Source organism: Schistocerca nitens, chromosome 8 (assembly GCF_023898315.1).
Source record: "Schistocerca nitens isolate TAMUIC-IGC-003100 chromosome 8, iqSchNite1.1, whole genome shotgun sequence".
Classification (NCBI taxonomy): domain Eukaryota; kingdom Metazoa; phylum Arthropoda; class Insecta; order Orthoptera; family Acrididae; genus Schistocerca; species Schistocerca nitens.
In genome coordinates, this window is record NC_064621.1 from 624,549,803 (window position 1) to 624,563,284 (window position 13,482).

General features: G+C 39.9%; 1 protein-coding gene across 1 annotated transcript in view; it reads right to left on the minus strand.

The window, feature by feature from the left end:
- LOC126198569 (neurobeachin) overlaps positions 1-13,482 on the minus strand; it is a 1,606,419-nt gene that overhangs the window by 803,135 nt on the left and 789,802 nt on the right. Inside the window, exon 32 of the mRNA XM_049935000.1 lies at positions 285-460. Within this exon, the coding sequence (XP_049790957.1) occupies positions 285-460 (176 nt within the window). The remainder of the gene's footprint in view (positions 1-284; positions 461-13,482) is intronic.

Below are 13,482 nucleotides of genomic sequence, written 5' to 3' on the forward strand. Positions count from 1 at the left end.
TATGTAAAGAAAGATGCAGAACATGCTTCACATACAATAGTGAGGAATACAATCCACATGTAATGAACGCTTCTGAGCTTATGACAAAAAAATAAATAAATAAATAAATAAATAAAAATCATCCATACTCTTAGAAAATTAGACAGTGACAGAAATGCAGGGAGTATACTCTAACCAATGCAATTGCCTGCAGGTGTAGATTTTACTGGGCTTGTTACACAGCAAAATGAGTACAAATTAAAAATATATGTGAAGTCTTGAACTTCCTGCTAAAAATTACATACTTTGCTGCTTGTGGGTCCATGTATCCCCATGCTCCATGCTTGTTGGACATAATGTTGCGAACTTTTTCCAAAAGTCTACTTGCTATAACATTGTCCCTACGGCGGGCAGCTGTGATTAAATGGTCACACATTCTCTCTTCCTCTCGGCGGTCAAGAAGTGTCTGTGCACATTGTGACTGAAAAATCCCATTAGTTAATACACAAGGTGAATATGGAAGTCAGGTTTGTAACAAATCAGTTAGGCATTAGACTGTAGTCACATTCTGTGTGTGTGTGTGTGTGTAATAAAATTTTGAGGAAATAAAACCATGCAGATATTAATGGACAGGAGCTTTACATCAATTAAAAGATTATTAAACATTATAGTTACATTTATCAAGTCTGCTCCTGTGTCGCTGTTGTGAATGAAAAGTATCTACAAAAAGATATTTAGCTGACTCTCATACACATAACCCCCACAAGCTTTTGTCTTTGTATTAAATTTAAATGACAATACCAAAAGATGAAGTTGTTATAGATCAGGATCAAAGCCAGAAAACTAACAAGTCAGAAGGACAGCTATGGGAACCACAATAATCCTGTCAGTGCCAACCATTTCACATGCTAAATGAAAGAGTTAACATCCATACTTCAAATTCTTAAAACATACAGAAACCCCTCCTGTCCCCTCTTTATTGGTACATATGTATTGCCAACATCTTCGTGCTCTTCACTTGTAGTGAAGAATAACTGAGTCCACAGCTTAACTCAGTTTCATAACTCACGTTCACCTGTACCTTCTCCACAATGAATGCCACCATCCATAACATTAATGCCTATACCACTGAGTCTAACATCCTGAACTCATTCCACATAGAACCAACTAACAAATAACAATTCCTCATATATGACATACGCCATCCCTTCTACATCACATCAACATCTGTCACTGCTTCTACATCTAACACTCCCTTCTTGCAGCAAAGGCATCCTACACATCTCTGTTTTGATATCAAAATTTTCAATACATTACTCCAGCAAGAAACCCTGAAATGAGATTATCACATTTTCCCAATCCGCACTCACTGTCAATTTCAGTTACCTTCCTAACTCTATCAAAATTCTGTCACACCAAATGAAACTTCCAAAACATCATCCCTATTCCAAAGTTCCTACCCCTGTAATCATTCTCATTGTGAAAACTGCATTATGCACCAGCCCACTACTGCTTGTTTCACTCCCACCACTGGTAACCCTACAACATCACAGGCAGGGCAATATATAAAACCAGACAGAGTAGAGTAGAGTAGAGTTGTATTGGTCCTGATAATCATATAGTACACAAATAGTACATTCTGATGTAGGAAAAGTCAATGTATAACAAAATATAATATTAAATTTGTATTAATGTCATTATTTCTACATTAAATGATCACTGGGTTACAATATACAGAGCAAATATTGTACAAAAATAAAAAGTAGATATTTTAACACAAAAAGAGCACGTACTGTACTGGCAGATTAATGTTTGTATTACAGTAACATCTACATGGTAAATCATTAAAGTTCTAGTAACATTTATATGATACATCACTAAGGCAAAGACAGAAATCAATAGAGAACTTCCTGAAGGAACTCGTGGAGGCTATTGAAGCAGTGACGAGTCAAATATGCCTTAGCAGTTGACTTGAAATTTGCCAGGTCATTTATTGATTTAATTTTTGGGGGATGTTTATTATAAATAACTTTCCCATAATACAGGGTTCCTTTTTTATTCAGGGTGGTGTTGGTGGGCTCCAGATCAAAGGTCATTTACATATAGCAGAAATAGAAGAGGTCCCAGAACTGAACCTTATGACACTCCATACTTAATGGTTTCATAGTCTGAATAGCGTTGTGCGAGTTTGATGAAATTTTGATGTTGCACTCCAGCCATTTGTTTTTGACTGCTTAGGTATGACTTTATCCAGTTGTTACACGGTCCTCTAATCCCCAAGTTGTCAAGCTTAGGCAATAGTTTTGTGTGATCTATGATATCAAAAGCCTTAGAGAGATCTTGACATTTTCCAATGACGTTTTCACCATTATCTCGTCTCTGAAGCACTTCACTTAATAGTGCAAAAATTGCTGTATCAGTTGATCAGCCCTTCCTGAAACCATGTGGTGCTGTGGATAGTATTTTGTGCTCTTCCAGAAAATCTAATACTCTCATTTGAAACAGTTTTTCCACGATTTTTGAGAATACAGATAGTAGAGCAATGGGCGCGTAGTTAGCTACTCCATCCTTTTTACCTTTTTTGAGTACCGGTTTGAACTTAGCTGTTTTTAGGCATGATGGGAAAATCCTGGTTTAAAAGGAACTATTATAAAGGTGAGCTAATGGTTCACTAATGAGATCTCCACATTTTTTTAATAAGGCTGCCTGGGATGCCATCTGTTCCAGTGGAATAATTCACTTTTAAAGATCTGATACCTGACAGGACTTCTTTCTGGGTTGTTGGAAAGAGAAACAGTGAAGTAGGGTTTATGTTGGTATTTACAGATGATGCTGGCCAGTTTGTATTGCAAGGTTCGATTTCCGCGATTAATTGCTCACTTATATTGCTAAAATAAGTATTGAACACATTTTCTATTTCTTTAGGATCATTAATTTCTTTGTCATTACTATTCAATTTAATATTGGGATTCTGAGGAGAAACAATGTCAGTTTGCTGTTTCACTATACTCCACACGGCTTTCATTTTGTTATTGGTGTTATTTATATAGCAGTCATTCGAAATTACTTTAGCTTATTTGATCACTTTTTAAGTATCATTTTATAATTCTTGAAATATTCAAGGAATTCACGGGACACTATGGAAGACTTGGAGATCTCATATAATCTTCGTTTTCTAGCACATGACATTTTCATACCTGTTGTCAACCAGCAATTTTTTTTCTGTTAAGCCTACTACAGTTGATTTTCTGATTTTTAGCTGGAAATGACATGTTAAAATAATGTGTAAATATATCCACAAATATGCTGAACTTCTCATCTGTGTTTTCGTATCTGTACATTTTAGTCCGTGTTTCCTTCTATAGTAAATTCCTAAAGTATTCAACGTTTTTATGGCTGAAGGTTCTTCCTATTTTTATTGTTTCTGTTTGTTTGATTAAGTTTGGCATTGAAGATATTTCAAGAAGCTGTGCATAGTGGTCACTGAAACCTGTGTTGAAGTTTATAGCTACATACTCATGGCTTTCCTTGTTTATCAGCATCATATCAGTATTATCAGTATCACATCAATAGTGGTGCTGGATACACTTTTAACTCTGGTAGGGGAATTTATAATTGGGAGCAGATTCTATGTTGCACAAATAGCCATAAGATCATCTCTATCTTTTGAAACTTTGTTAAAGTTAATGTTCAAGTCTCCACATATTATAACTGTTTTGTTTAGGTCCCTGATACTGTCAAGACTATCTTCAAGTTGGTTAAAGAATATTTTTATGTTTTAGTTTGGACTTCTGTACAGGCAAATGATGATTGTTTTTATTGAAGTTAGTTCTACAGCAGAGATTTCAAACTCGTCTTCTTTTCCTAAATTTTTGAGAGATTTTAGGCAGCAACAGCTGATACTGTCTTTCACAATGTACCAGTTATGGCATTTTTAATATAAGATGTTCAGAACAGCTTGTTATATTGAAATGACCACTACTAACTGGGAGAGCAGATTAATGAACACTAGGTCAGGGGCTCTCAAACATTTCCTCTGACAGAACACTTTCAGAAACCTGGTACTTTGATAGAACAACTTGATATTTTGAAGGTTAATAAAACTGATAGAATTTTAAAGAATGGGAAAAACTGGATTTATTCAATAATTATTTCAATTTTAAATCATAACTAATAACACTCAAATGATAACAATTTTTTTTAAAAGTAAGGAAAAATGTAGAAAGAAAACTGCTGTCCTTTCAATAGCTTTTCACAGAATAGTTATTCAGTTCCTGCGGAACACCAGTGTTCCCTGCACACAACTGGGGAAAACCGCCCTGCACTAGAGAAATATCCTTCCTTCCTTCCTTCCTTCCTTCCTACCTACCTACCTATCTACCTCCCTCCCTCTCTCTCTCTCCCCCATTTTCCTGAATTATTAATCATTCTCTGCATTCCATTTTGAAATCTCTCTTCACAATAATACAAATTCACATTCTCAGTCAGATCCATCTAGTCTCTCTAAACTGAAACTAACACAGTGATTACCAGCAAACTATCTTTGTCATCTTAATCTTCCGATGCCTTTTCAAGTCATTTTTTTTCTCAAATGAATGAACAAACACCATCTGGAGCACTATTTCTTTTATTAATGATTAACAATATTGATCTGTCTAGCAATCATCTTTAGATCTAAGCTGGGAAAATAAAAAAAAGAAGTGATATACAAAAATTATGTAAGTGTAACATTACACACAACACCATCAACGGTACCACAAATAATGTCAAAACATCATGAACCCACTCATAACTGGTTCCAAAAAGTGCAGTTTGTCATGAATGGTACGAATGACATAAAACTAATGAAAAAAAAGAGAGAGAGAGAGAGGCAATGTGAAAAATTGTAAAGCCAGTTACATACCATGTGCACAAGTCATTGGCCAGTACACTATACAGGGTGTTACAAAAAGGTAAGGCCAAACTTTCAGGAAACATTCCTCACACCCGAAGAAAGAAAATATGTTATGTGGGCATGTGTCTGGAAACGCTTACTTTCCATGTTAGAGCTCATTTTATTACTTCTCTTCAAATCACATTAATCATGGAATGGAAACACACAGCAACAGAACGTACCAGCCTGACTTCAAACACTTTGTTATAGGAAATGTTCAAAATGTCCTCCATTAGCGAGGATACATGCATCCACCCTCCGTCGCATGGAATCCCTGATGCGCTGATGCAGCCCTGGAGAATGGCGTATTGTATCACAGCCGTCCACAATACGAGCACAAAGAGACTCTACATTTGGTACCGGGGTTGCGTAGACAAGAGGTTTCAAATGCCCCCATAAATGAAAGTCAAGAGGGTTGAGGTCAGGAGAGCGTGGAGGCCATGGAATTGGTCCGCCTCTACCAATCCATCAGTCACCGAATCTGTTGTTGAGAAGCGTATGAACACTTCGACTGAAATGTGCAGGAGCTCCATTGTGCATGAACCAAACGTTGTGTCGTACTTGTAAAGGCACATGTTCTAGCAGCACAGGTAGAGTATCCCGTATGAAATCATGATAACATGCTCCATTGAGCGTAGGTGGAAGAACATGGGACCCAATCAAGACATCACCAACAATGCCTGCCCAAACGTTCACAGAAAATCTGTGTTGATGACGTGATTGCACAATTGCGTGTGGATTCTTGTCAGCCCACACATGTTGATTGTGAAAATTTACAATTTGATCATGTTGGAATGAAGCCTCATCCGTAAAGAGAACATTTGCACTGAAATGAGGATTGACACATTGTTGGATGAACTATTCGCAGAAGTGTACCCGTGGAGGCCAATCAGCTGCTGATAGTGCCTGCGCACGCAGTACATGGTACGGAAACAACTGGTTCTCCCGTAGCACTCTCCATACAGTGACATGGTCAACGTTACCTTGTACAGCAGCAACTTCTCTGACGCTGACATTAGGGTTATCGTCAATTGCACGAAGAATTGCCTCATCCATTGCAGGTGTCCTCGTCATTCTAGGTCTTCCCCAGTCGCGAGTCACAGGCTGGAATGTTCCATGCTCCCTAAGATGCCAATCAATTGCTTCGAACGTCTTCCTGTCAGGACACCTTCATTCTGGAAATATGTCTCGATACAAATGTACCGCGCCACGGCTATTGCCCCCTGCTAATCCATACATCAAATGGGCATCTGCCAACTCTGCATTTGTAAACATTGCACTGACTGCAAAACCACGTTCGTAATGAACACTAACCTGTTGATGCTACGTACTGATGTGCTTGATGCTAGTACTGTAGAGCAATGAGTCGCATGTCAACACAAGCACCGAAGTCAACATTACCTTCCATCAATTGGGCCAACTGGTGGTGAATCGAGGAAGTACAGTACATACTTATGAAACTAAAATGAGCTCTAACATGGAAATTAAGTGTTTCCGGACACATGTCCACATAACATCTTTTCTTTATTTGTGTGTGAGGAATGTTTCCTGAAAGTTTGGCCGTACCTTTTTGTAACACCCTGTATATACACTCCTGGAAATGGAAAAAAGAACACATTGACACCGGTGTGTCAGACCCACCATACTTGCTCTGGACACTGTGAGAGGGCTGTACAAGCAATGATCACACGCACGGCACAGCGGACACACCAGGAACCGCGGTGTTGGCCGTCGAATGGCGCTAGCTGCGCAGCATTTGTGCACCGCCGCCGTCAGTGTCAGCCAGTTTGCCGTGGCATACGGAGCTCCATCGCAGTCTTTAACACTGGTAGCATGCCGCGACAGCGTGGACGTGAACCGTATGTGCAGTTGACGGACTTTGAGCGAGGGCGTATAGTGGGCATGCGGGAGGCCGGGTGGACGTACCGCCGAATTGCTCAACACGTGGGGCGTGAGGTCTCCACAGTACATTGATGTTGTCGCCAGTGGTCGGCGGAAGGTGCACATGCCCGTCGACCTGGGACCGGACCGCAGCGACGCACAGATGCACGCCAAGACCGTAGGATCCTACGCAGTGCCGTAGGGGACCGCACCGCCACTTCCCAGCAAATTAGGGACACTGTTGCTCCTAGGGTATCGGCGAGGACCATTCGCAACCATCTCCATGAAGCTGGGCTACGGTCCCGCACACCGTTAGGCCGTCTTCCGCTCACGCCCCAACATCGTGCAGCCCGCCTCCAGTGGTGTCGCGACAGGCGTGAATGGAGGGACGAATGGAGACGTGTCGTCTTCAGCGATGAGAGTCGCTTCTGCCTTGGTGCCAATGATGGTCGTATGTGTGTTTGGCGCCGTGCAGGTGAGCGCCACAATCAGGACTGCATACGACCGAGGCACACAGGGCCAACACCCGGCATCATGGTATGGGGAGCGATCTCCTACACTGGCCGTACACCACTGGTGATCGTCGAGGGGACACTGAATAGTGCACGGTACATCCAAACCGTCATCGAACCCATCGTTCTACCATTCCTAGACCGGCAAGGGAACTTGCTGTTCCAACAGGACAATGCACGTCCGCATGTATCCCGTGCCACCAAACGTGCTCTAGAAGGTGTAAGTCAACTACCCTGGCCAGCAAGATCTCCGGATCTGTCCCCCATTGAGCATGTTTGGGACTGGATGAAGCGTCGTCTCACGCGGTCTGCACGTCCAGCACGAACGCTGGTCCAACTGAGGCGCCAGGTGGAAATGGCATGGCAAGCCGTTCCACAGGACTACATCCAGCATCTCTACGATCGTCTCCATGGGAGAATAGCAGCCTGCATTGCTGCGAAAGGTGGATATACACTGTACTAGTGCCGACATTGTGCATGCTCTGTTGCCTGTGTCTATGTGCCTGTGGTTCTGTCAGTGTGATCATGTGATGTATCTGACACCAGGAATGTGTCAATAAAGTTTCCCCTTCCTGGGACAATGAATTCACGGTGTTCTTATTTCAATTTCCAGGAGTGTATAAATGACTATGAGCACAAAAATGCACTATGTTCATTTTTTAGACAAACTGTGTAAACGAACACAAAAATATGCAATGTACTGTGAGAGTTTTTCTTATATTTGTCTTTTATCATTTATAACACGTCATGTTGTTGTTGTGGTCTTCAGTCTGAAGGCTGGTTTGATGCAGTTCTCCACACTACTTAATCCTGCGCAAGCCTCTTCATCCTCGAAGAACTACTGCAACCTACATCCTTTTGAGCTTGCATACTGTGTTCATCTCTTTATCACCTTCTACAATTTTACCCCCTCCCCCACTTCGCTTCAGTACTAAACTAGTGCTCCCTTGATGCCTCAGAATGAGACACATCAACCAAGCCCTTCTGTTAGTCAAATTATGCCACAAATTTCTCTTCTCTGTAATTCTATTCAGCACCACCTCATTGGTTATATGGTCAACCCATCTAATCTCCTGCATTCTCCTATAGTACGATATTTCAATAGCTTCTATTCTCTTCTTGCCTGAACTGTTTAGCATCCATGTTTCACTTCCATACAAGGCTACACTCCAGACAAATACCTCCAGAAAGGACTTCCTAAAATTTTAGTCTATATTCAATGTTAACAAATTTCTCTTCTACAGAAAGGCTTTTCTTGCCACTGGAAGTCTAAATTTCATATCCTCCCTACTTTGAACATAACCAACTATTCTGCTGCCCAAATACTGATTTTTGTGCCTTGTCTCCTAATCTAATTCCCTCAGCATCACCTGATTTAATACGAATACATTCTATAATTATTCTATTTCATATGAATACATTCTATTAACCCCACCTCCCCCCAATGCACCATGGACCTTGCCATTGGTGGGGAGGCTTGCGTGTCTCTGCGATACAGACAACCGTACCATAGGTGCAACCACAACGGAGGGGAATCTGTTGAGAGGCTAGACACGCATGTTGTTCCTGAAGAGGGGCAACAGCCTTTTCAGTAGTTTCAGGGGCAACAGTATGGATGATTGACTGATCTGGCCTTGTAACACTAACCGAAACGGCCTTGTTGTGCTGGTACTGCGAACGGCGAAAAGCAAGGGGAAACTACAGCCATAATTTTTCCCGAGGGCACGCAGCTTTATTGTATGGTTAAATGATGATGGCGTCCTCTTGGGTACAATATTTCGGAGGTAAATATTCCCCCATTTGGATCTCTGGGTGGGGACTACTAAGGAGGACCTAGTTATAAGGAGAAAGAAAACTGGCATTCTATATATCATGGAATGTCGGATTCCTTAATCGGGTAGGTAGGTTAAAAAATTTAAAAAGGGAAATGGATAAGTTAAAGTTAGATATAGTGGGAATTAGTGAAGTTCGGTGGTAGGAGGAACAAGACTTTTGGTCAGGTGAATACAGGGTTATAAATACAAAATCAAATAAGGGTAATGCGAGAGTAGGTTTAATAATGAATAAAAAAAAATAGGAGTGCAGGTAAGCTACTACAAACAGCGTAGTGAATGCATTATTGTAGCCACGATATACACGAAGCCCATGCCTACCACAGTAGTACAAGTTTATATGCCAACTAGCTCCACAGATAACGAACAGATTGATGAAATGTATGATGAGATAAAAGAAATTATTCAGATAGTGAAGGGAGATGAAAATTTTATACTAATGGGTGTCTGAAATTTGACAGTAGGAAAAGGAAGAGAAGGAAACACAGTAGGTGAATATGGAATGGGGGTAAGGAATGAAAGATGAAGCCGCCTCATATAATTTTGCACAGAGCATAAATTAATCATAGCTAACACTTGGTTCAAGAATCACGAAAGAAGCTTGTATACATGGAAGAGGCCTGGATATACTGGAAGGTTTCTGATAAATTCTATAATGGTAGGACAGAGATTTAGGAACCAGGTTTTAAATTGCAGGACATTTCCAGGGGCAGATGTGCACTCTGACCACAAGTTATTGGTTATGAACTGCAGATTAAAACTGAAGAAACTACAAGAAGGTGGGAATTTAAGGAGATGGGACCTGGATAAACTGACAAAACCAGAGGTTGTAGAGAGTTTTAGGGAGAGAATAAGGGAACAATTGACAGGAATGGGGAAAAGAAATACAGTAAAAGAAGAATGGGTAGCTTTGAGGGATGAGATAGTGAAGGCAGCAGAGGATCAAGTAGGTAAAAAGACGAGGGCTAATAGAAATCCTTGGGTAACAGAAGAAATATTGAATTTAAATGATGAAAGGAGAAAATATAAAAATGCAGTAAATGAAGCAGGCAAAAAGGAATACAAATGTCTCAAAAATGAGATCGACAGGAAGTGCAAAATGGCTAAGCAGGGATGGCTAGAGGACAAATGTAAGGATGTAGAGGCATATCTCACTAGGGTTAACATAGATACTGCCTACAGGAAAATTAAAGAGACCTTTGCAGAAAAGAAAACCACTTGTATGAATATCAAGAGCTCAGATGGAAAACCAGTTCTAAGCAAAGAAGGGAAAGCAGAAAGGTGGAAGAAGTATATAGAGGGTCTATACAAGGGTGATGTACTTGAGAACAGTATTATGGACATGGAAGAGGATGTAGATGAAGATGAAATGGGAGATACGATGCTGAGTGAAGAGTTTGACAGAGCACTGAAAGACCTAAGTCGAAACAAAGCCCCGGGAGAAGACAACATTCCATTAGAACTACTGACAGCCTTGGGAGAGCCAGCCCTGACAAAACTCTACCATCTGGTGAGCAAGATGTATGAGACAGGCAAAATATCCTCAGATGTCAAGAAGAATATAATAATTCTAATCCCAAAGAAAGCAAGTGTTGACAGATGTGAAAATTACCGAACTATCAGTTTACGAAGTCACGGCTGCAAAATACTAACGCAAATTCTTTACAGATGAATGGAAAAACTGGTAGAAGCCGACCTCGGGGAAGATCAGTTTGGATTCCGTAGAAATACACGTGAGGCAATACTGATCCTACGACTTATCTTAGACAGATTAAGGAAAGGCAAACCTATGTTTCTAGCATTTGTAGACTTAGAGAAAGCTTTTGACAATGTTGACTGGAATACACTCTTTCAAAGTCTGAAGTTGGCAGGGGTAAAATACAGGGAGCGAAAGCTATTTACAGTTTGTACAGAAACCAGATGGCAGTTATAGGAGTCAAGGGGCATGAAAGGAAAGCAGTGGTTGGGAAGGGAGTGAGACAGGGTCATAGCCTATCTTTGATGTTATTCAATCGGTATATTGAGCAAGCAGTAAATGAAACAAAAGAAAAATTTGGAGTAGGTATTAAAATCCATGACATTGGCTTGAAAGGAGGATATAAGATGAACATCAACAAAAGCAAAACAAGGATAATGGAATGTAGTCGAATTAAGTTGGGTGATGCTGAGGGAATTAGATTAGGAAATGAGACACTTAAAGTAGTAAAGGAGTTTTGTTATTTGGGGAGCAAAATAACTGATGATGGTCGAAGTAGAGAGGATATAAAATGTAGAATGGCAATGGCAAGGAAAGTGTTTCTGAAGAAGGGAAATTTGTCAACATTGAGTATATATTTAAGTGTCAGGAAGTCGTTTCTGAAAGTATTTGTGTGCAGTGTAGCCATGTATGGAGTGAAACATGGATGATAAATAGTTTGGACAAGAAGAGAATAGAAACTTTCGAAATGTGGTGCTACAGAAGAGTGCTGAAGATTAGATGGGTAGATCACATAACTAATGAGTAGGGATTAAACAGAATTGGGGAGAAGAGAAATTTGTGGCACAACTTGATTAGAAGAAGGGATCGGTTGGTAGGACATGTTCTGAGGCGTGAAGGGATCACCAATTCAGTACTGGAAGGCAGTGTGGAGGTAAAAATCGTAGAGGCAGACCAAGAGATGAATACACTAAGCAGATTCAGTAGGCTGTAGGTTGCAGGTTGCAGTACGTACTGGGAGATGAAGAGCTTGCACAGGATAGAGTAGCATGGAGAGCTGCATCAAACCAGTTTCTGGGCTGAAGACCACAACAACAACATTCTATTACCCTTGTTTTGCTTGCGTTAACGTTCATCTACATACCCAATTGTATTATGTTAGCATATTATTTAATATTTTTAATTTTATTAATTATTTGTGTTTTATGGTGGAAGAATCTCCATTACACTCTATCAGTATATCAGCCAATGACTTGTGCATATCATGTGACTGACTATTCAATTTTTCCACACTGAGTCCATTTTTTTTATTTTTTATGTTAGTTTTGTGTTGTTCTTACCACTGCTCACATACTGCACCTTTCCAGGCAAGTTGTGAGGAGGTTCATGAGGTTTTAATTTTATCAGCAGTACCATTGTGTAATGTTACCCTTACACAACAAGGTGTCTGGGTTAAACACATAAAAATATAAAATAGAATGACTTGAGAAGTAATTGAGATGTTTAATGACAGTATATTTCTGCAAGAATGGTAAGGCAAATGTTTTTTTCACACTTAATACATCTCGATATGTGCACCATTAGTGGTGTGACAGACATCTACTCCATATTCCACTTCTCTCTAAGTGTTTTTCAGCAATGCAGACATAACATTTGCAATAGCTATTCAGATGCAATGGCACAGATCTGGTACATCATGAACCGTTGTCTTGATAAAGCCCCACAGAAAAAAATCAAGTAGTGTAATGTCTTTTATGAGACCAAGTAGTCAATGGTCTACCTTTTCCAATCCAGCTATTTGGGAACTCATTGATTGATTAATGGAGAGGGTTTATGGGAGCAAACAGCAAGGTCATCAGCCCCGCCATTCCAATGTTACTCACAGAAGAAATATGGTCCGTTAAAAGTAGATGGATCCAGTCAAGGGTCAAACTATAAAATAATAACGTTAAAACAATTGCAGTAAAAGACCAAGTCTAAAAACAGGACAAAAACAGTCTTTCAATGGGGAAGTGGTCATGGGGTCCCAGACCAAGAAGACATTAAGAGAGGTCCCAACCACAACCTCCCTGCCCCTGCTCTAAAAGTAAAGCAAAACTTTGTCTCTGGAAATAAAAACCACTTTCACAGAGGACCAGTTCAGCCATCCATGAATCATGGGCTAATATTAAAATAAAGGATCTGGGAGATTCTATTATTTTAGCACGAAGGGCCAAAATAAGAGGATATTCCACCAATATGTGGGGTACCGTGTGTCGAAGCAAGCTGGGATATTTTTACTTCACCTCTTGTTTTGCCATCAGGCTCCTTAAATTCATTTTTTCACTTTTAACTAATTATCATTAACATACATGAGTATAATCTGCATTTTTATAAAAGAAAAAGGTTGGCCCTCAGTTTTAAAGAATATTACGCCAGATCTAGTTTAGTGCTTCATTTTATGTATGTAATTGATTTTATAATTTATTTTGACTATTCCTGGTTAGTATCTTTTGTTATAGGGTGAAATCGGTAACTGTTTCGTAACTTAAATTCTACTATTGACGTATAAACAAATATAAATTCTGTAATAACTGTAAACATTTGGAGAAACAACCAATTGTACTCTTAACGGGTCTATACAATCTATTCATAATTAATTCCAAAGTA